General features: G+C 46.6%; 3 protein-coding genes and 1 pseudogene across 3 annotated transcripts in view; 1 reads left to right on the top strand and 3 right to left on the bottom strand.

Moving 5' to 3' along the window:
* The window catches only part of LOC123092517 (protein MODIFIER OF SNC1 11), a 2,966-nt gene extending 598 nt beyond the window's left edge, over nucleotides 1-2,368 (top strand). Inside the window, exons 2-6 of the mRNA XM_044514319.1 lie at nucleotides 1,344-1,406; nucleotides 1,499-1,624; nucleotides 1,724-1,781; nucleotides 1,886-1,941; nucleotides 2,059-2,368. Of these exons, the coding sequence (XP_044370254.1) occupies nucleotides 1,344-1,406; nucleotides 1,499-1,624; nucleotides 1,724-1,781; nucleotides 1,886-1,915 (277 nt within the window). The 3' untranslated portion in view covers nucleotides 1,916-1,941; nucleotides 2,059-2,368. The remainder of the gene's footprint in view (nucleotides 1-1,343; nucleotides 1,407-1,498; nucleotides 1,625-1,723; nucleotides 1,782-1,885; nucleotides 1,942-2,058) is intronic.
* Nucleotides 2,369-4,137: 1,769 nt separating this feature from the next.
* On the bottom strand, nucleotides 4,138-7,048 carry LOC123090151 (uncharacterized; annotated as a pseudogene).
* A 2,801-nt stretch (nucleotides 7,049-9,849) lies between these two features.
* Nucleotides 9,850-12,194, bottom strand: LOC123092516 (pentatricopeptide repeat-containing protein At2g37310-like). The gene has a single exon (XM_044514318.1). The coding sequence runs from the start codon at nucleotides 12,116-12,118 to the stop codon at nucleotides 10,328-10,330; it is 1,791 nt and encodes a 596-aa protein (XP_044370253.1). The 5' UTR covers nucleotides 12,119-12,194; the 3' UTR covers nucleotides 9,850-10,327.
* A 3,133-nt stretch (nucleotides 12,195-15,327) lies between these two features.
* On the bottom strand, nucleotides 15,328-19,974 carry LOC123092515 (cardiolipin synthase (CMP-forming), mitochondrial; the record flags this gene model as incomplete). Its single annotated transcript, XM_044514317.1, is given in 7 exon segments — nucleotides 15,328-15,876; nucleotides 15,972-16,057; nucleotides 16,137-16,193; nucleotides 17,697-17,810; nucleotides 17,941-17,991; nucleotides 18,091-18,188; nucleotides 19,627-19,974. Coding segments are annotated over 7 exon segments (875 nt in total), but the record flags the coding sequence as incomplete, so codon positions are not given.

Here is a 19,974-nt window from a genome sequence, read left to right as displayed (position 1 = left end):
ACTCTCTAGGGCAGTCGTGCTGGAAGTTATGGAGTACTTTTCTAGTTTACGGGATTTTGTTGTAGTAGCCTTTTATGTTTATTGTTGGCCAGGGGCTTATCTCCAGTGATAGGACGGATATAATAGTGCGCTCACCTTAGAGTTTTTTAGTTACATTATTTACAGTAAGCATGGATTTGAAGGTATCTACGCAGGTATGAGAAATTAAGCATCACACCATCGAGTGGCTTCTGGATGTTAGGGGTATTAGATAAAAAAAAACTATCACAATGCATAATGGATGTATCTAACCACAAAAGCTTTGTTGTAAAGGTTTCCTGAAGCAAAATCAAAAAACAAAAAGAACAAAGAAACAAGCGACTTAGTTGGTATATCTCCAATGGTCCAGGAGACAAGGGTGCTCATGTTTGTTGCATGTGAACTGTCCTGTAATGTTAAGCTGCTTTAGTCTAGATCGCGATGTCCAGGCCCTATCGTGAACTATGGTTATGTCAAGTATTTTACCTGCTGAATTCTTTTCTAACCTTTCTATTGTATTTGACTACTGTAGTACAATGATGATCTTATTTTTTGGCTCTATAGTCTTGACTTTCAGGTTTATTACATTGACTGCCATGGTGTTAGGATTTTAGAACCCCAATACATCCCATCTCTAATGAAATATTGGCAAATTCTCCTACTATGGTATTTACATCTACATGCTAGACAAAACCTGCTAATCAATGAAAACACACACATATCTGGAACTAAGCAGACAAGATTTGCAAATATAGATATTCAATTTTTTTGGTAAACAATGCTGTAACTATTTCGTTGTTTATGTTGGTAAGAATTAAGACCCGTATGATGAATTATGTTATTATTGTACACCTTTTTTGTATCTATATGGTGAAAGAATGTTACCGTTCACCACTTCTTTCTCCAATGTTATGCTTGTGTTCCGAATATCTATGAAAGATTGTGCATATCTTATGCATACATCTGAAATGACCGGACCAGTTTTTATAGTTAATGGGCTCGATTCCAACATAATTTGTTGAACTGATTGACAATCGTTAGTACATGCTGGATTATTTAAACTGATCGATAGTACATGAACTGGTTAGCAACATCATTTTTATTTTTATTTTTGTTACAGTGGAAACTCAGCTTCGATCTAGTTAAGGGAATACTTCAATATTAGTGTGTGATCTTAATTTGATGAAAACTGAAGGAGCTGTTCCCATGCCAACTAATTCTCTGTCTTCTCCATCACTTATGTGGTTCCTATTTGGTTGGTCCGTTGTATGCATGATATATTTCAAATACTAAGAAATGTGGCTACCAATTATCTTGTTTACAAGGTTTGGGACCGGATCTTCCAATGAAAAGATGGAGGAGCAGAAGAAGAAGTCCAGAGCTGAGAGGTGTGCGATATACACTTAATTACCTGTGATGCACTTGTATGTTCTTTACTTCCCCAAATTGTGAACTGATACATACTTCCATTAATTTGTAGGTTTGGCCTTCCCACGCCCTCCTCTGATGATACCGAGGCAAAGAAAAAAGCCCGCTTAGAGCGATTTGGTCAGAGCACAGAAGTTGGCAAGGCGGAAGAAGAGAAGCGGAAGGCACGGGCCCTTAGGTAGATGAATGCGGCAGTGTCAAGTCATTCTTTCGACCAGGACCCAAACCTAACAAGTAACAGCAAGCTATATCTAACATCTCTTAACTACTATGCCAGGTTTGCAGGAGCGCCTAGTGGGTCATCTGAAGGAAAGGACAAAGACACCTCCAAGCCGGTATGTCTTCCACTCTATGGCATGTTTTTGTGTAGAACTTGTGCTTCATGTTTGTTGTTGTAATTCGTTGTCTTCCTCCTGTCCTCTGTACACGTGTAACACAGGACACGGCTACTGTAGCTGGCACGGCATAATGGAAAACAGTCCCTGCCTTTTTGAGGTTAGATTAAATACGCTCTTATCATCATACAATAGCATTTGTTTCCATGATGTGGTATTGGCCGCTGTTATACGTATATCCCATAACATGAAAATAATCAATTCCATCTTCTCGTAGGGTCGTCTCAAACATGCCCCTCGAGACGTCGGTGAAGCCGTAGTTTGTACAAGACTAACAACGCCAATGGCGTCGATGTTATCGGAGCCATTCGTGTGCTGTTTACTGTGTAGCGCTTGATGACTTCCTTGCTGTACTCCGCTTGGAGCCATTTGAGTGCTGTTTACCGTGCAGCACTCGAAGACTTCCTTGCTGTACTCGCTGGCAGCATAGTCTGTTTGCTGCCTGGTCTGGGGACACCTGTGTACTACAGTACTTCGTTTCCCTTTGTAGTGGTACTACTTCTTAGCCATGTACTCGTGTCTGTTCAGTTTTTGTGTTTGTATTGTTCGTTTCAGATGCATGCTATATACGTCCACGGTATCTGAATGTCTGGTAAGCGCATCTCCATCGGCAACCCATAAAAATCTTTCCGCGTCTCCGCCGACATGGATGTGGGAGGACGACATCCAAAGCTAATGGCATACATTTCAAAGTTTTTTTTAACAAACGGATGAAATTCGTGCAAACATTACCGGATTTCATTACATTTCAAACATTTAGAACCAGAAAAAGGCCTGCCCCTGTACATATCCTATGACGACAGCTCCTTGCGTTCAAGCCTGTGTCGTCCTTCATCCGCTGTCTTCATAAGCATCGGCGATAAGACCGATGAAGTGAAGGTGCCGTCTCCGGCAAGGGTCCTTCATCCGCTGTCTTCATAAGCATCGGCGATAAGACCGATGAAGTGAAGGTGCCGTCTCCGGCAAGGAAGAGTAGAACATAGGAGACGGACATGGGACACAAGGTACCGCCGCCTTCATGGACGTGAGGTCCACTATGGAAATGGTGGCGCCGGTGCCGTTCTTGTCCCATCGGTCCGGCTGATGGTTTGTCGGCAGCGCGTAGGAGGCGCAACTCGCGTTGTTCTCTTCCGCGATCATTTGCAACTGCGCCTACGCGGCGGCCGCTTCCTGGCGAGCGGCGGCTTGAGTGCGGACGACATCGTAAATGGCACGCTGCTCCGCCACGAAGTTGGGGTTTGTTGCGGCCATGGCCGCTAGGCCTCCTCGCTCGCGCGCTCGCCGTAGATCTGGCCCTTCGCCAACCGATGCTGCTCTAGGAGGAACATGTTGTACCGTTGTTTCTCCTGCGCCTGCTAGAACACTGATAGAGGCGCTAACACATGTCGCACCTCCGCCATGGCGGCGTTAAAGTGCATCGGCACCTACTCCATGGTGAAGTCGGCGTGCACATGAGAGGCGGGAGCCAGTGCGGAGTCATCGGAGCCCGTCTCCATCGTGGTATCGTCCTCGTCGTCGAAGACCTCGGGCGAGCTGCCCTCGATCCGCCTAGCACGGCGGCTACGCCAGGCGGTGGCAAGGGCGGTCACTGCGTGCTTCATCTCCTGCGACAGACTGTCCCACGACGCTTTCTCGCTGGCGGTCATGGCGGATGTGAAGGAAAGGAAGGGTATGTGGAGCGGATGTGTTGTCCTGTGGAGATAGCCGGGAGTGGTTACCTTTAACTAGCGGATTCCGGTGAGGCCACGCATCAATGCGGGATGTCGGAGTGGGTTTCTAGACTGACGAGCCTGCTAACGGCGGCATACGGACGGACGGGCCATTGAATGGGCATGATAGATATCCATCCCGTTTCGTCCAGTCACGCATCTTCGGCATTAAATAGGCGCGAACATCGTGGATGCGTTGTGGGCGACCCTCTCGGCTGCTCGACACTTCAATGGCTGATGTTTTGCATATATTTTAATATGGGCTACGTGCGGACTATAAGTGAACAAATACACTAAAAAGTATCTAGATTCAGATTCTTCTTTACTAGAACGTACTTCCTCCGTTCCTAAATATTTGTCTTTCTAGACATTCAAATGAACTACAATATACAAATGTATGTAGACATATTTTAAAATGTAGATTTACTCATTTTACTTTATATATAGTCACTTGTTGAAATCTCTAGAAAGACAAATATTTAGGAACGAAGGGAGTATTATATTTGATATTTGTGAGCAAGGGTGTACTAGCCATCCCTTTGCTGTTTCTAAAAAAAAAAAGCCATCCCTTTGCTTTGGAACACTAATAAACAACACAGGGGATTCACTTTTCATATAAATATATATACAACCACTACAACGTCTCACACCAGTAAAGCTTATTCCAGCATAGATATACTCATAACGCTGTAGATAAATACAGCACTGCAAGTGCAAGTGCAACACACTTGAGCTTCCGCTTCTCGGGATGCTTATAATTATGAGACCATCGCAACAACAACAAAAGATGCTTTTGAGACCAGAACAGAACAGGCTCGGTCAGTGACCGCATAGCTCTCGGTGCGCGACAAGCCCCTCGGACCTCCTCTGAATGGTGTAGCGCAGCTGCTCCTTGACCTGCCGCAGCGCCAGCAGGACCGACTGCACGTCGTTGCCGCCGACGCTCGTCGCTCTCGGCTGGGGGTCCGCCAGGACCATGGCGAGCCCGTCATTCTCTTCTTTCTCCTCCTCCTTCTTCTCTTGGTCTCGGCCGGCTCTGCGCTGTAGTGCGGGTTGTCTACCAGCACCAGCGCGAGCCTGTCGTCCTCCTCGTCGCGGTAGCTCGCTTCGGATTTTGACGAGCCGCTGGACGCTCCAGGCTGCTCTTCTCTCCTGCTGCACAGAAAAATTCCGTTAGTTCTGCACAGCACAATCGGTATGATGGTGCAAAAACATAGTGGGTGCTATAAAAAGAGACGCACAGACACATCAAGAATCGCTCCTATCCTGCTAAAAAGGTCCGGAACACACAGAGGGATGCCTGAAGTACAGATGTGAACAACGCCGACAATCCGTCCGTCTCCTTTTCTATCCTAAACACAATTATTCCACTAAGTGAGGCATGCAGTACATATTGTTCCCTTCAAACCTAACATTAACAACATGATGAAAACACATAAAAAAGAGGAAACGTAGCCTAATTCCTGTGGGGGAAAAGTAAAACTCTGCACTAAACTAGTAGCAGTAATCTGGAAACACCTATGCAAAAAAGGCTAATAATCCATAGAGCAATAATAAGCAATTAATTAATCAACTTTTTTTAACAACCAGTAAAAAGGCACTCCTTGTAAACCTGCACGCCGCGTACCTCTCTGAATCACGATCAACGTCACCAGCGCCGTCACCGGAACCGCACTTCTCGTTCGCGGCGTCGTCAGAGTCCTCCGTGCGACTCTCCTCCTCCTTGCAGACTCCAGAGCCGGACTGCTCGGACACAACGGAGAACCAGCTCCCGTCCTGTGAGGAGTTGGCCTGAGTGCAGGAACCGGCCGAGGAGCCCTTCACGCTCTCGCCGTCCCATCCCTTGTCCTCGCGAGGGCCGGACCGTACGGGATCGACGGTGCTCAACGAGCTCGCCGGACCGTCCATCTCCGGCGCCGCCTGTTGGCCGGAGCAGGCGTTGGAGTTGGAGGAGAGCGAGCCGATGGAGCTCCCCACATCCAGAATCTTGACGGACTCGAGCCTCTTGATGGCCCTCCTCAGCCTCCGCTCCGCCCTGTCCCTGATCTTGACCTCGTCGGAGAGCTTCTTCTCAAGCTCATCCAACTGTCATCGAATCAAAGAACAAAATTAAAGCTGTACCGAACCAACAGTAGGAATTAAAGGGGTTGACACATGAGTACGGAATGTGTGTACCCTGGCGGCGAGCTGGTCGGCTTCCTCCTCGGCCGCCTTGGACGCCACCCTCTCGGCGAGCAGCCTCCCTCTGAGGCACTCCACCGTCCTCATGCCGCCGGCACCGCCCTCGCCGCCGCCGCCATTTCCCCTGCGATCCACACAAATGAGAGAAAAGGGCTCAGGAACTGATCCTCTAGGATCCCCATTAACACGCCACGGACACGCAGCTCGAGAGCAGAGGCAGCGCCGAGACCAAGGCGGCATCCGCGGATAAACAATCAAAGAATCTGTCCTGGAAACCGAGAAAGCACCCAGCAATCCAACAAGGTGGCTGGCGAGTAGCGACCGACCTGCATTGCGTGGCTGGTTCAGACATTCCTCCCGGCCACCCTTGTCGACGCAGCGACCTCGCAGCGTACCCGAGCTCGGCAATGGCAGGGGAAGGGGAAGATAAATGGTGCGCGCGTACCGGCCTGCGCTTGTGCTAGGCAGAGGCAACACGCAGCATGTGGCGGCGGTGGCTTTAGGCGCTTCTGCTAGCTGCACTGCATCTGCATGCCCGCTGCTGCTTTTGAGATGGATGGCTCGGCAGGGTATGGCGGGGGGTGCGGCGGTTGCTGAATTCGGAGGAGGAGGCTTGAAGCGGGAGCTGTCTCCCTCCCTCCCTCCCTCTCTCTCTCTCTCTCTCTCTCTTTGTTGCGGGCGTGAGAAGCGTCCGACGCTAGCTAGAGAGGCTGCTAGGAGGCAGGGGATTTGACGGAGGATTTGAGATGACCACAGTGACGGGCGGCCGGCTCTGTCCGTGACTGCCACCCGTGAGGCGCGTTACTGGCGCCACTAGAGACCTTCTTTCACTCTACTGTAGAAGTAGTGGTACATTCTTCAGTGTTTCACGGTTTTCTTCAACGTACTGCAAATTGAGAAGCATAATGATCCCATGGTTCACGTTCATAAATAAAACTTTGGATGCAGGAGTCACATGAGAGGCGGTGTCGAAACCATAATATACAGTTGGCGTCAGCCAAGTGCCAGGGCAACTCAACTCAACATGTCAATTGTGTAGTAGCACACACAAGCTCAGCCCTTGACTACCTAACAGAGCTTGCAAAGCGCATGTGGAACTGAGATGGTAACACTGATTCCACTGATAAAAGAAAAGAAAACTGGATTAACAAAGAGATGGCCACAGGAGGGGACATGTGGGGTCTTAGCCTTGGGCCTCGTAATCTGCAATGTGGCAAGACTGATAACATCACAGAGGGAGGGCAGAAAGAAAGCCACGTGAAGGGCAGCGCTGCTCGCTCATTTAACCCGCTTGCGCTTGCTGTCGGTCGGCCCCATCACCTCACCTTTGCCCGTGGGTTTTAGCAGTTCGTAGCAGCGCCCTCAATTCTGTGCACCGACCTCCCCGTGTTGTTGTTATATATGCATGTGAATATATGTGATGATAATGCAAGAAAATTCAGGACGAGGACAAAGGCGAAAACGCTTGGGGCGTCCTTGTCGCGGTGCCTCACGAGCGGCCTGTGCTCCAACCCAACTGAATCGGAGAGGTAACCGACAAGATGCGCTGGTGTTAAACAATGACACCTGAGCTGTCCTCTCACATATTATTAGGGCTAACTACGAGCATCAGAGGAGCATGCTTGCAGCTAAATACTCCCTCTCTTCACTATTATAAGATGTTCTAACTTTTTTCTAAATTAGGTGTACGTAGACACATTTTAGTGCATTTGTTCACTTACTTCAATCAATATATATAGTTCATATTGAAATATCCAAAACATCTTATAATAAGGACGGAAGGTACTAGTGACTAGGGAGGTGTGAGTGGTTTTAGTGAAAAATGCACGTACCTTTGCTTTGATTGATTCCCCTGCTACTGCTCACGCTTCTGCTCTTCTTGGTACAACAATTCCTCACCCAGGCCACCCCAGGAGCTTCACATACAGCCATGAACAAATGTACCTGGTTAGTAGTAGTACGTCTAAAGAAAGCACTCATGAATGTACCTGAACAATGGGCAGGAGATGGACAGCGAGCTGGGGCATTATTCATGGATGTCAGGGTCCGTACCGTGTGCTGCATCCTGCATAGGGTCTTTGGATTCGGAGTCCTGCCGCCGCCCCCTCAACCATGTTTTGACACCTTGCATGGTTAGACAGACATACACTTGGACTAGTAGAGCTTTTGACTCTTCAGTAACAAAAAGTTACGCTTTGAAACGACGGTCAGACTAGATTTTGGCCGGTCAAGAAAAAGGAGAAAAGGGTTGGAAAGCCAGTACAGTAGCGGTTAAAGTGTAAAGAGACCAAAGTAGAAGAATAAAGATCACAGGATGGAGGCTCTACAGTCTGTACCTGTCTTGTTCCAAGAATTTAACCGTCCGGCAAGTACTGTATGTATTCTTCTACAACCGGTCAAACCTCCTCCCATCATTCCCGATCTTGGAGTGGAAGCTTTTGCGCCAGAGGCTGATGGACGATGATGATGCTGGGCTTCTCCGGCAAGTGATTGCAGGCACGCATAGCCCATGCCACATGCCATGCTTTGCTCGCCTACACGGCCAACGCACAAATGACGCATAATACTGATATACGCCTTCTCTCACCGTTGGCCATTACCGTGATCTGGGAGGTGCATCACGTGCACAAGATTACACGTACTCCGTCAGCACGCACGCACGCACGCATGCACAATAGTAGCACCAAGACAAAAATTCAGACCATTTTGAAACTCCAGATTTGGATCGAGACACGGGAACACGGACAAGACACAGATTAATTGACCACCTGCCAAGTTTCGAATTCAAAAGTTGTCAAGAAATGCATGCTGACGGTGGGGATGTATAACATAATGCCAAAAAGGAAATGAAAGTGACAACAGCCCCTCTGATATAGTGATATGCCCTTGCTGCTTGAGTGCTTGTTGTTGTGTGGTAATTTTTTCACCGCACTACTACGCGTGTGTGTGCGTGCTATGATCCAAATTATCGAGTGTTCCACTTCCACCCGGACCACCTCCATGCATGATGCATCGTCTTATGCTCTCATCGCATATGTTGAGATGGAGGTGCGTGGCTAGCTGTACACTGTGTATGATTAAAGAGATGCATTTATTCACAAATCTAAAAAAGAAACACGATTGTAGTGATGGGGGTGATTATACTCACTTGGCTTCACTTGAACTCCAAGCTAGGCTCCGGGGTGTCTTGCACCGCCACGCATCAAGATTGCAGGCTGTTGTTTTCATCTCATCAAAGTTCCCACCGGTAACATTATCTCCTTTCCTCGTTTGGGCGGCCTTTCGGCCTGTGAAGTTTTAGCATGTGAGCAGTGTGGCCACACAACGAAATAACAGGCATATATGCTTTTCTGGTAGCGAGTCCAGAATAAGTTAGGTAACAAACCTGGGAGCTGCTTGCGTGCTCTTCTTCTTTTGGACTTCATGAGCTGGGAAGTAGAGAAGTAGGATGATCCAAGCATGTGAACCATAATCAACCCCAAAAGGCAGATCTTGTTGTGCGATCTCTTTGCACTCCTAACTTAGGTATTTCTACATATGCGGACAATGTTTCGAAAACAGGAACTTCACGTAAAATTTACAGGAATCAGTTTATTTTCTGCAGGAAGAAAAAAGTTTTAAATGATATTTTAACAGTGCAAATACCAAGTACACACAAAGATGCACATCTGAATCATGGGTGCACATGATCCTAACTCCTAAGAGTAGCTTTACTTTTCCATATTAATGCGACAAGGAAAAGCCATTATTCATTCGATCTAGGGTGTGGAAGCAACTTTTCTTCATGAAATCGATTCTTCTCATCTAGCCTCATCTTAGTATTACATCCAGAAGGAACATGCCATGCTTGACATCCTGAAGCTTAGAACACGGTTGCTCTTGCTTCTAAGAAACTATGATCATGAAAATATATGTTGCTTCAGTAACTGATGTATTGAAATAACAAATAAAAATAAGAGAAGTATTGTCAGCTCACAGTACAAAAGGTTCAGATGAGAATATCATGGAAGCAATGCTCTCATTATTCATTGGATCTAGGGTATGAAAGGAACTTTTTCTTTATGGAATCGATTCTTCTGCACCTTGATATTAGTATTTCATAAAGAAACAGATCAGGCTTGGCATCCTGAAGCTTAAAACTAGACTGCTCTTGGTTCTAAGAAACTATGATCATGAAATTCTCTGTTGCTTTGGTAAATTGGTGTCATTGAAATAGCAAATAAAGATAAGAAAAGTATCGTCAGCTCATAGTACAAAAGGTTTAGATAAGAATATCATGGAAGCAATGCTCTCATTGGCTGTCGTCCAAGAATTTGTTGCTCAATCAAATCAATATGATTGACCATCAGGTTCGGAATAAGATGGTCCATGTAAATCCAAAAGGCTGGTACCTATCAGGCTTGAAAATTACATCTCAACAGTTGGATCTATTGAATGTCATCACTATAAATTGTCTCCATTCAACAGTTAGGTTGATGCCAGGCTCTTGTCTATAATTGAATCTGATTAATCAACCAACAACCAAATTAAGTTTCTGTTGCCCGCTTTGCTAACAATGTATCTGCAGCAACCAGTTCTAGCAGACTATGGAACCCCTCAATTCCAACTACACCCAGGAACTTTCTCCAATCCAACTCCCCACAGCATGCTCCTTATGGTTTCAGCTTCTTCCCATTTGCCAGCATTTGAGTACAGATTAGCCATCACAATGTAGTTACCTGTGTTCTTAGGCTCTATTATGAACAGTCGATCAAACACAAACCGACCAAGCTCAACATCACCAACTGCGGCTGCTCCATTAAGCAGTGTACCCCAGACCTTTGCATTTGGCTCAAAAGGCATCTTGTTTACAAGGTCAAGCGCATCCTTAAGCATACCAGCATGGCTGAGTACAGAAACCATGCAAGCATACTGCTCCATCACAGGACTGATACCAAACATAGCTTGCATGGAGTGAAAAAATTCACGAGCTTCGGTTACCTTGCCCGCATGAGCACATGCAGTAAGCACAACAGTGAAAGTTACAGTATCAGGCCTAGTGCCAGTACTGACCATCTGATTAAACAGGTCCAGTGCCTCCGTAACATCTCCATGAGCTGCGACAGCCGAAATGATCGATGTCCAGGCAATCGTGCTTCTATTCTCATGCAATTCAAACACCTTCCTGGCCATATAAAGAAATCCAGCCTTTGAGTAAGCATCGATCAATGCACTGACAACATTGTTGCTCTGATCATAATCATTTCTTATCACATAACCATGAGCTTGCTTTGCTCCCAGTAGGGTTGAGAACAACGGTGCTGAGGGCATGATGATTGAAAGAGTAGCTGTATTGGGCAGTATCCCAGCACCCATCATCTCATGAAGCAATTCAAGAACGTCAGACTGGCGTCCATTTTGTATCAATCCAGAAATCAACGCATTCCATGTGCTGATGCCTTTAGCATCTGCTTGACGGAAAAGATCCATTGCCTCATCGACATGCCCATTGTTCATGTAACCAGTAATCATGGCGCTGTAACTGACCGCATCTTTCTTAGGCATCCTTTCAAGCAACTGTCGTGCATAGTGCAACCGCCCACATTTGGCGTAAAACCCTACGACTGAGTTCCATGCTGCGGTGTCCATATCAAGCCCACTCTCCTTAGCAATCCGGAGGACATAGACCCCGAAATCAACAGCCTTGAGCTGGGCACAAGCATGCAGCACACTTGTTACCGTGACGCTGTTTGGCCGAACGCCACCGCCAGCGCAAGCCTGCACCAACTCATGGAATAACTCCAAGCACTCTGTGTACCATCCTCCACGGGTGTACGCTGATATAAGAGAGTTCCAGGACACGACGTCCTTGCGTGGCATTTGGTCGAACACCGCGCGAGCGGAGCGCATGTCCCCAGCGTTCGCGTAGGCGGTGATGAGCCCATTGGACACGAAGAGGTCCGCGCCAAACCCGCGCAGGAACGCGAGGGCGTGGAGCTCCCCGGTGACGAGAGGGGACAGGCCCGGCCCGGACGCGGCGAGGGACTTGAGGAGCGCGGAGACGGTGATCTCGTCGGGGGACACGCCGGAGGCCGCGAAGAGGCGAAGAGCCGCGGAGGGTTGGGGCGAGTGGAGGGAGAGCGCGATGAGGATGGCGTTCCAGGCGAAGAGGTTGGGCTGCGGGATGGCGTCGAACACCCTGCGGGCGTCGTGCAGGCGTCCGGTTCTGGAGTAGAGTGAGATGAGCTTGGAGGCAAGGAAGTTGGAGGGGATCACGGAGAGGGTGGCGAGGCGGGCGTGGAGCTGCCTGCCGGTGGCGAGGTGGCCGGCGTCCGCGCAGCGCTGGATGAGGTCACCGTACACGCGGGGGTCCGGCGGCACGGCGGTGAGCCACGCCGGTAGCCTCATCCCATGTTCATGACTCGCGAGGACTCTGCTCCGTTTTGGGGGCCGGGGGGCGGGTTTCTCAGTTCGAGTTGCGGCCGCTAGATCTAAATCCACGCGATCTAAGCCGTCGAGAGCGGGCAAGCTGGACCAACTGAAAGAGTTTTTCTTTTCTTTTTTGAGATGATGAGATGAGATGACCAATGAGTTGGAGGATCCAAGAGCATGTGTTGGAGATGTTAAAAAAAATGTGTTGGACCACCTCTACCGACTTCAAAATTGCCGCAAACAACGAGGGGTCGATCTCATGATATCATCTGTCCCTCCGGACAACAATATCCCCTATTTTATAAACCCCAAATCCATGCAGCCCATGCGACGTCGATCAATACAAACACACAAACTACGTACTCACTCCGTTTCTTTATATAAGGTGTATTAGTTTTTTCTAAAAAATTCACAATGTAAGGTGTATTTCTCTTTTCCTCGCGATTTTTCATGCGTGCCCTTCCACCATCCATTACATGCTTTAGATAAAAAGTAACGTGTATTCCCAATAGGAAGGTAGTAAAAATAGAATATATCTCTCTGATTTTCTGTACTCACATTTCTCTCTCCCATCCCACCGGATTTTATTCTGATGCAGCAAGATTTAGTTGCCTTTTAATGGCCGCTAGTTATTTAGCTGTCGATAATCAACCTGCTAACTACCTAATTAGCTAATGGTATTTTTGTCGAAAATTATCTTCAAATCTGTGCCTTAGTCATTGCGCCCAAAAAGATGCACCTTACATAAAGGAATGAAGAGAGTATGATATGTCAGTTCATACATAGTTCATATATAGCATACTACAAATGATAGATGACAGACGATAGTTCAATAACAAAAGGACATCGTATTGGGCATACTATACAGGGAAGTACCTTCACCAGCATTTGCCCTTGCCCTTATGTAAAGCTCGAAGACGAAGTAGGTGTCGTTGTTGGGGGACGACATCGGAGTCGGAGGACTCTAGAAGTCCGTCAAGGCTTCGACACCTCGAGCCCTCCTTCAATGTCTTAGTGTTCTTCCAACACTTTCTTCTATCTAAAATATTAGAAGAATTGATGGGCATCGGTCTCCTTACTGGGCAAGGACCGGTATAGGACGCCGCAGACTAGTTGCTCCTACATTGATGAGGGAGGCACGTCGATCGCCATGGAGGGGCCGACCCTGAGCTGCAAAAGCCCCGCTGGACCGCTAGAGGGCGTGTAGCTAGAGGAACCCGACAAGGACGATGGGGGACGAGGCCCGACTAGATGAGCCACCCGATCGGCTACGAGCGAGATCGCTGTCATCCTCCGCAGCGAGCGTGTCCCAGTCGATTGGATCCTCCTCCGCTCCGGAGCCATACATGGCGGTGTGGGACCACGGGGACATGACCGAAGAGGAGAGGTGCGAGCAGATTGGGAGGAGTGGAGTGAAGAGAGTGAAGGCTAGGTTTTCCGGCTAGAGTTTGAGGCGGTTGTAGGGTCCGTGGTGGGCCAGATGATGTTGTTCTTCATACACTAACATACAAATGACATCATACATTACTACTAACAGAAACCCACAAGTGCTTGTGGTTAATCTACTCCACAAGGGGGTTGGAGGGGATTGAGGAGGATTTTGACATGTAGGAATTTAATCCCTCTTTTTTCCAAGGAAATGCTATCATGGCTTACTTTATTAATCAAATAAGCACCTCATGTGCGGTAAGAAAAGAAGGGTAATCATCTACTCAATTACAAGATAAATGATTTTCATAACCATGTTTCGCTATCTCATGTGCGACACCATTGGCCTCCTGGAGACAGTGAGAGTATTGAATTGTTTCTATTTCCATCAGCAGATCAATACAGTCTGCGTAAACTGCAGCTTCTTCATTACACCATGTTTGTCCTCCTTTGCAAACTTCAATCACCTCCAAACAATCAGATTCAGCAACGACTTGGTGATAGCCCAAAGATGCCACCAGTTCAAGGTATTTTTTCATTGTTAGTGCTTCCATCATCATGGCCGATGACGAGTGTGGAACATAAAAACATGCACCTGCAAGGAAATTGCCTATCTTGTCACAGAACCGCGCCCGTCACCCCTTCTCCCTCTTCAAATGGAACGAGGCATCTACATTTAATTTAACTTGACGTGAACCTGGTTTCATCCATTTAACTACTTCTCTTGTGTTATTATTACTCTGAGCTGTTTTGGTGAAGTTTGTGCATAGGGACAGAACAGATAACTTCCAATTCGTTGCTGGGGGTGTCCTCTCCTTGTTTGTGACTGTGTGTTTGATCCACCATATGTATCATGTTGCGATCGCCACAACCTCCGCAATCCCTCCCTGAGGTAGATCAGGGTAATGACTCGTTGAGGAATCCAACAACTCCAAGACAGCCGAACCTGACCTGTCTACAATACATGAATATAATACTGCTTGTTCTAGTTTTAGTATGTTCCACATCGTTTTTGCTGGTGTGCATTCATATAGCAAGTGTTTCAGGTCTTTGGATGATCATGACAAATTGGACACCGGTCGAATTCGTCCCAATATGATGATTCGTCAAAGTTGATTTAACGGGAATGGCTCCATGTAACACTTTCCACACAAAAGTTTTGACCTTACCAGGAACCTAAAGTGCCCAGACCTTCTTCCAGATTAGGTTCGATCCTCTAGATGATGACGCCATAGTTTGGTATGAATTCCCGAACTGGTGTCCACCGAGAACATCTCGTTCCGGTTATAATGACATGCAACAAAATCATCAAAGCTATTCAGACTTAATCCCTCTTAATCCCCTTCAACCCCCTCCAAATCCCATGGAACCAAACAAACCCAAAGAAGAACACACTCAAATCCGTCATCATCCTCCATCCATCCATCCATCCATCCATCCTTGTTCTAAAACCTTCCCAAGCCAGCAATATTCCATCCATCCTTGTTCTAAAACCTTCCCAAGCCAGCAATATTCCATCCATATTTGGCTTGGGTTTGAGGGCTACCATTGGAGGTGTGTTTTCTGTCGAGACAGTGTTCGAGCTGTCCGTCCAGACATATGGAAAGGGTTTGAGGGGCTCCTTTGGAGATGCCCTCGGTACTCTATCCACCGAAATTCTCTGTTAAATCACAAGTGCAGTATGTGCAAAACGAGAACAGCAAGGAAACCAGCAGATGCATGACAGCGGCTCGCATGCAAGAAGCGAGTGAAACACATTGAAAGAATAATTTTGTGCTCCCTGGCAATATGATATGGGTAAAATTACAGTGGCAGGAACTCCACACGCACAGGCCAGCCGCCTGGTCTGCGCTTGTATACGGTTACAATCGTCTGCATCGTCTCCAGTCTTGCAGCTCATTACACACGGTGTCCAACACTCGAAGCTGTGGCTACCTTCCGTGAAAGTAGATCACCCTGGCATCACAGGCTACGAGCTATATATTTTGCTTCTAAAGAGATCCTCGCATGCTCAACAAGCTTTGGCGGCTAATCCGCCAAGCACCAATGGCACGGGTCACACGAGGATCTCAACAAGATCTAGGCCCCATCAATCAACTCAACAATCTTCCAAAAAAATTGCAGCATCTTGAATGGAATATCGTCGCCTTTGCTCCTGTTTCTTCTATTACACTATGTGCTAACACTATTTTAGAAGTATCCGCCATATATTTCTGATGTACACCACTAGGGACCATATGGCAAGTCCAGCAGATGCATAGAGCAACGCAACACCAGGGGGGACTAGAGCACCTTGTACATGTAGACTGCACAACAACAGCGCCAAAAAAAAACCAGTCAGCATGCAAAATCAGTAAAACAATGACGAGGCTTTAAGCTCGGTCAAAGAAAATGCAAGTACCTCGGGTCTCTGCTGGCAAGGAGCAGAGTCAATGCTGTCATCTGTGTCGCTGTCTTCCACTTCCCTAAATTGTTTACTGCCACAGCCTGTTGTTTGTAGCAAGTACAAATTCAGTATTTGAATGTCTAATTAAGGCAATGTAAGACAGTAGATGACAGAAGGAACCTCAAGAACTTGGGTATTCTGAGACGCAGCCCACTCTCTAACAGCTGACATTGTGATCTACAGAAACAGATACGCCAGAACATTAGCTCGTGACAAGCATAGCACACTATCATAACTCATATCAGAAGATAACTCTCGAAATGGCAAATGGATATATATGTCTGGGCCCATGAGAAAAGTGAAGTAAAGTTGCTCCAAAGCACCACTCACATGGAATTGGAAAATGGAAAGTTAAATGTCAAATCTGTTACTTTTATCAAACTTTTTTGGGTAGCACACTTATAGAAATCGTTCATAGCTTCTAAATATCTTGAAGCATAAAGATTTTTTTTTCATTTCATACATGCTCTGGTTTTGATTCAAACAAGCCATATGGTAGAGGTAGAGCGACTCAATCTAACTGAAGAGGCAAAGTGCTTCCATCCCACATATATGTCTGTTTCTACTGAGCCAGGAAACAAACTAAAAGTTGCCCATGGCACACCACATATTCACATAGAATCGAAGGTCGTACAAATCTGGTAATTTCCTCTCGACTTTTAGGCGGACCAGCCCTGTGGTAGGGCGAAAAGTGCAAACTGCAACGGTCTACGAACCATGCACATAGTGTATTAGTAGGTACACGGTCACAACCCTGGATTTACAGGCCATATTTTGCCCAGCGACATCCGAAACATCTGGGCAGGCCCTGCTTTTGGCGTAATTTGATTATTCTGAGCTTCTCAACACTTTACCAAGGTTGTCGGAATCACGATTCTGTTGTATGATTCTACGGCTTTACAATCCAAACTTAACCCCTCCGATTCTACGATTTTGGCTAATAGAATCTACATTTCTACAGTTCTGATAGTTAATATTCTACGATTTGCGACCCTAATAACAGAGCTCCGATCCGATTCAGAATCATGATTCTGACTACCTTGCTTGATGCATCAGAAGGGTGCATGCTCCAGTTCTGTTTCAAATAAGCCTCATGGTGGAGACACTCAATCAAGCTGAAGCAATGTGCACTCAATCCATGCCTCCATAAAAAACAGTACAGAGGTTGGCAAAAGAGCCCCTTCATTTCATCTACTGAAGCACATACTGCGTATATTCAACCAGAAAGAGACGAATAGCCAGGGTATAATTGGAAGTTGCTAACTTATCATGTTGGCTTGACAGGCTTATTTAGAGATAAGATCAGATAGCCATGACAAATACATGAACATCCTATTCCCTAGGGGTGCAGAATGGCGTCCCGCATAGACCCGCGAAAGTGCTTAATTAGTACAACTTTGCCTAACAGCAGCACAGCCTAATTAAAACTAGCTTTTTCTACTTTGTATACGGAGCGGGCCGGGTTCGGGCGCCGCCTTGCATCCCTACTATTCCCACAGGAAGGCAAGATCTCACACTTACAACAGAACAAACATATACATATTTATATCAGCATAAGGCCAAAATTAAAGAAATCAAACTACCATCTTAATGTTTCCATAATTATAGATAGGTGAACTAGAAAATGGTTTTTCCTTGCATTTTTGGGAAATGATGATGTAGATTTGGCTGGGTAACTACCTCTCTCCCAATGATGGCAATGGAAGGAACTGTCAGAAGCCATGGTCCATTCGTGAGCAGTGAAGTTTCCAAAGGTTTGGTGCACAGCAACACTAGTGTCGCAGCTACCATAAGCTGCAGTAGAGAATAGCAGCGACGAAGTTAGTTCTCGAGAATAGCTCACACTTTGGAAACTGACAGTCTACAGATAAGAGCGTATACAACATTGTGAATAAGTATCAGAGCAGCAAAAAGAGAAAGAAACCTTGTCGGCCACAGGATCAAGAAATGCACCAAAAGGTGTTCCCAAATGCATCTGCATAATACATTATGTCAGGAAACAATGGCATGAGGAAAAATGATTATAGAGTAACCCAGTATAGCATATTATATTCAGCAAATATTTCTGACACACCTTTCTCGCAATATAACCATCTAGCCAATCAGTGATCGCTGCAGCAAGGAAGATGCCAGTTGTGGCAGTTGCTGCCCAAGGACCATCCATGTAGAAAGCTGGTAACAGTAGAGATAACAAGCTATTAATTAACTACACAAAAAGGGATATTTCCATAGTCAAACTAAGATTATTATGTCAAACATAACAAATACAAAAAAAAAAGTGCCAAATGCATATCAGATATCAACCAACAGCGAACTGCATGGAAAGTAAGCTGTTGGTTCCTGTGATAAAAATGCTATTTGGCCACCAGTAAACAACAGGCACTATTTCAAAATTTCAATAGATGACACATGAGCAGTCCATTTAACCGTCGACATGAATAATTGACAGCAAAAGTATGCTATTGGTCAGTTCAATGAAGCCATGGGCAATAAAGTAATAAATTTTAGGCTTTCAGCTGAAGAAAAGAAACTCAAAAGCTTTACACCTTTTAGCTACAGAACACTCAGCTAAACTGTTGGCATACAATTTACCCTAATGGCTAAAGAATGCAACGCTGGCAGATCATGACTCAGTTATGGTGATAGGATACGTCAAATTGCAGCTTGTTCCAGTTTCGTGATGAAGACAATATTTAGTATATCTTTCAGTTTCATTTTCAGAATAGGATAGCTATGTTCTTCCCTGTGGTTCCAGAAAATATGATGGAACTCTTGAAACAGCCATAATCTTTATAAAGGATAAAGTTCACTAGAAGTACTCTTCACCGATGGAGAGGAAGCACACATCGAGAATGCAAAAGGAAACCCGCGAATACAATATGACTTTGCGAAGATTTGGACAAAAGAGATTAAGCAGACCATGCACATCAGTGCGTGCTGCGTGACATAGAAATTGCATCTCTCGAGTCTAGTAACTGTGATAGTCTGTAAGTCGAACTAGCTTGGGTCAAACAAAAGCATATAGAGGACAAAAGAGACAGTTTAGGCTTGCATAGGTAGCCCTGTATGTTAACTACTGACAAAGCATGACCCTAGTTTAAAACTATGGAAATATGGATAGTGGAAACGCTGCAGTATCAGAAACTACACAGCAAGGCTTAGGAAGAGTTGTGTATTGGTCATTTGCTCTTGCCATATGTGTCAGTAGTAGTAGTTGACTAGTTGTCCATGCTGCAGTGATTCAGGGATTATATGATTTCAAGTTTCCTCTGCTGCTGACTTATTTTCCTTGAGAGTTAGGCAGCCTAAGAAAGCTGTTTGTGCAAGATACCGGAACGTGGCGAGACAGGGAAAGCAAACCACTTTGCACACACTTCTTCTAAGATTGCTCGCGGAAAACAATGAAATCCAACTAACCAGTCCAAGGCCAAAGAAAATCCTACAACTAGTCAGTGCTTTCAGCAGCTACCTTTAGCCTACTACTGTGCGTGATCGAGTGATCAGTAAAGGAAATCTCACACTTGCATCGATCTTGTGCAACATGTGTCCAACTGTAAAGTAGTATACACTAAGTTAGAAAAAAGCAAAGCAAAGCTTAGTTGGCGCTTACTGCTTATGAGGAACGGGACGGCGGCGACGCGGCCAATGGTGAGCACGGTGGGCAGCGTGAGCAGCCTGGGCTGGACGGGCTGGGGCAGCGGCGCCACTTCCTTGGACACACCGTTGGCTGGCGGCAGCCGCCTCCTGGCCCCCGTCCCGTCAGATCCCATCCCCTCGGCAGGGCCGGAATGCGGCGAGGAGCAGAGCCCCCTCGCGGGCGACGGCCACCGGAACCAGCGGCAGGCGGCGGCGGTGGGCGCGGGCGGGCGGCGGGCGGCGGGCGAGCGGGGGAGCGCGGGGATCTGGGCCGCGCGGGGGGAGAAGAGGGGCTTTGCGGCGGCGGCTTTGAGGAGGTGGG

This window comes from Triticum aestivum, chromosome 4B (assembly GCF_018294505.1).
Source record: "Triticum aestivum cultivar Chinese Spring chromosome 4B, IWGSC CS RefSeq v2.1, whole genome shotgun sequence".
Taxonomy (NCBI): Eukaryota; Viridiplantae; Streptophyta; class Magnoliopsida; order Poales; family Poaceae; genus Triticum; species Triticum aestivum.
The sequence above is the reverse complement of the archived record's forward strand: the minus strand, read 5'-3'. Positions and strand labels throughout refer to the sequence as shown.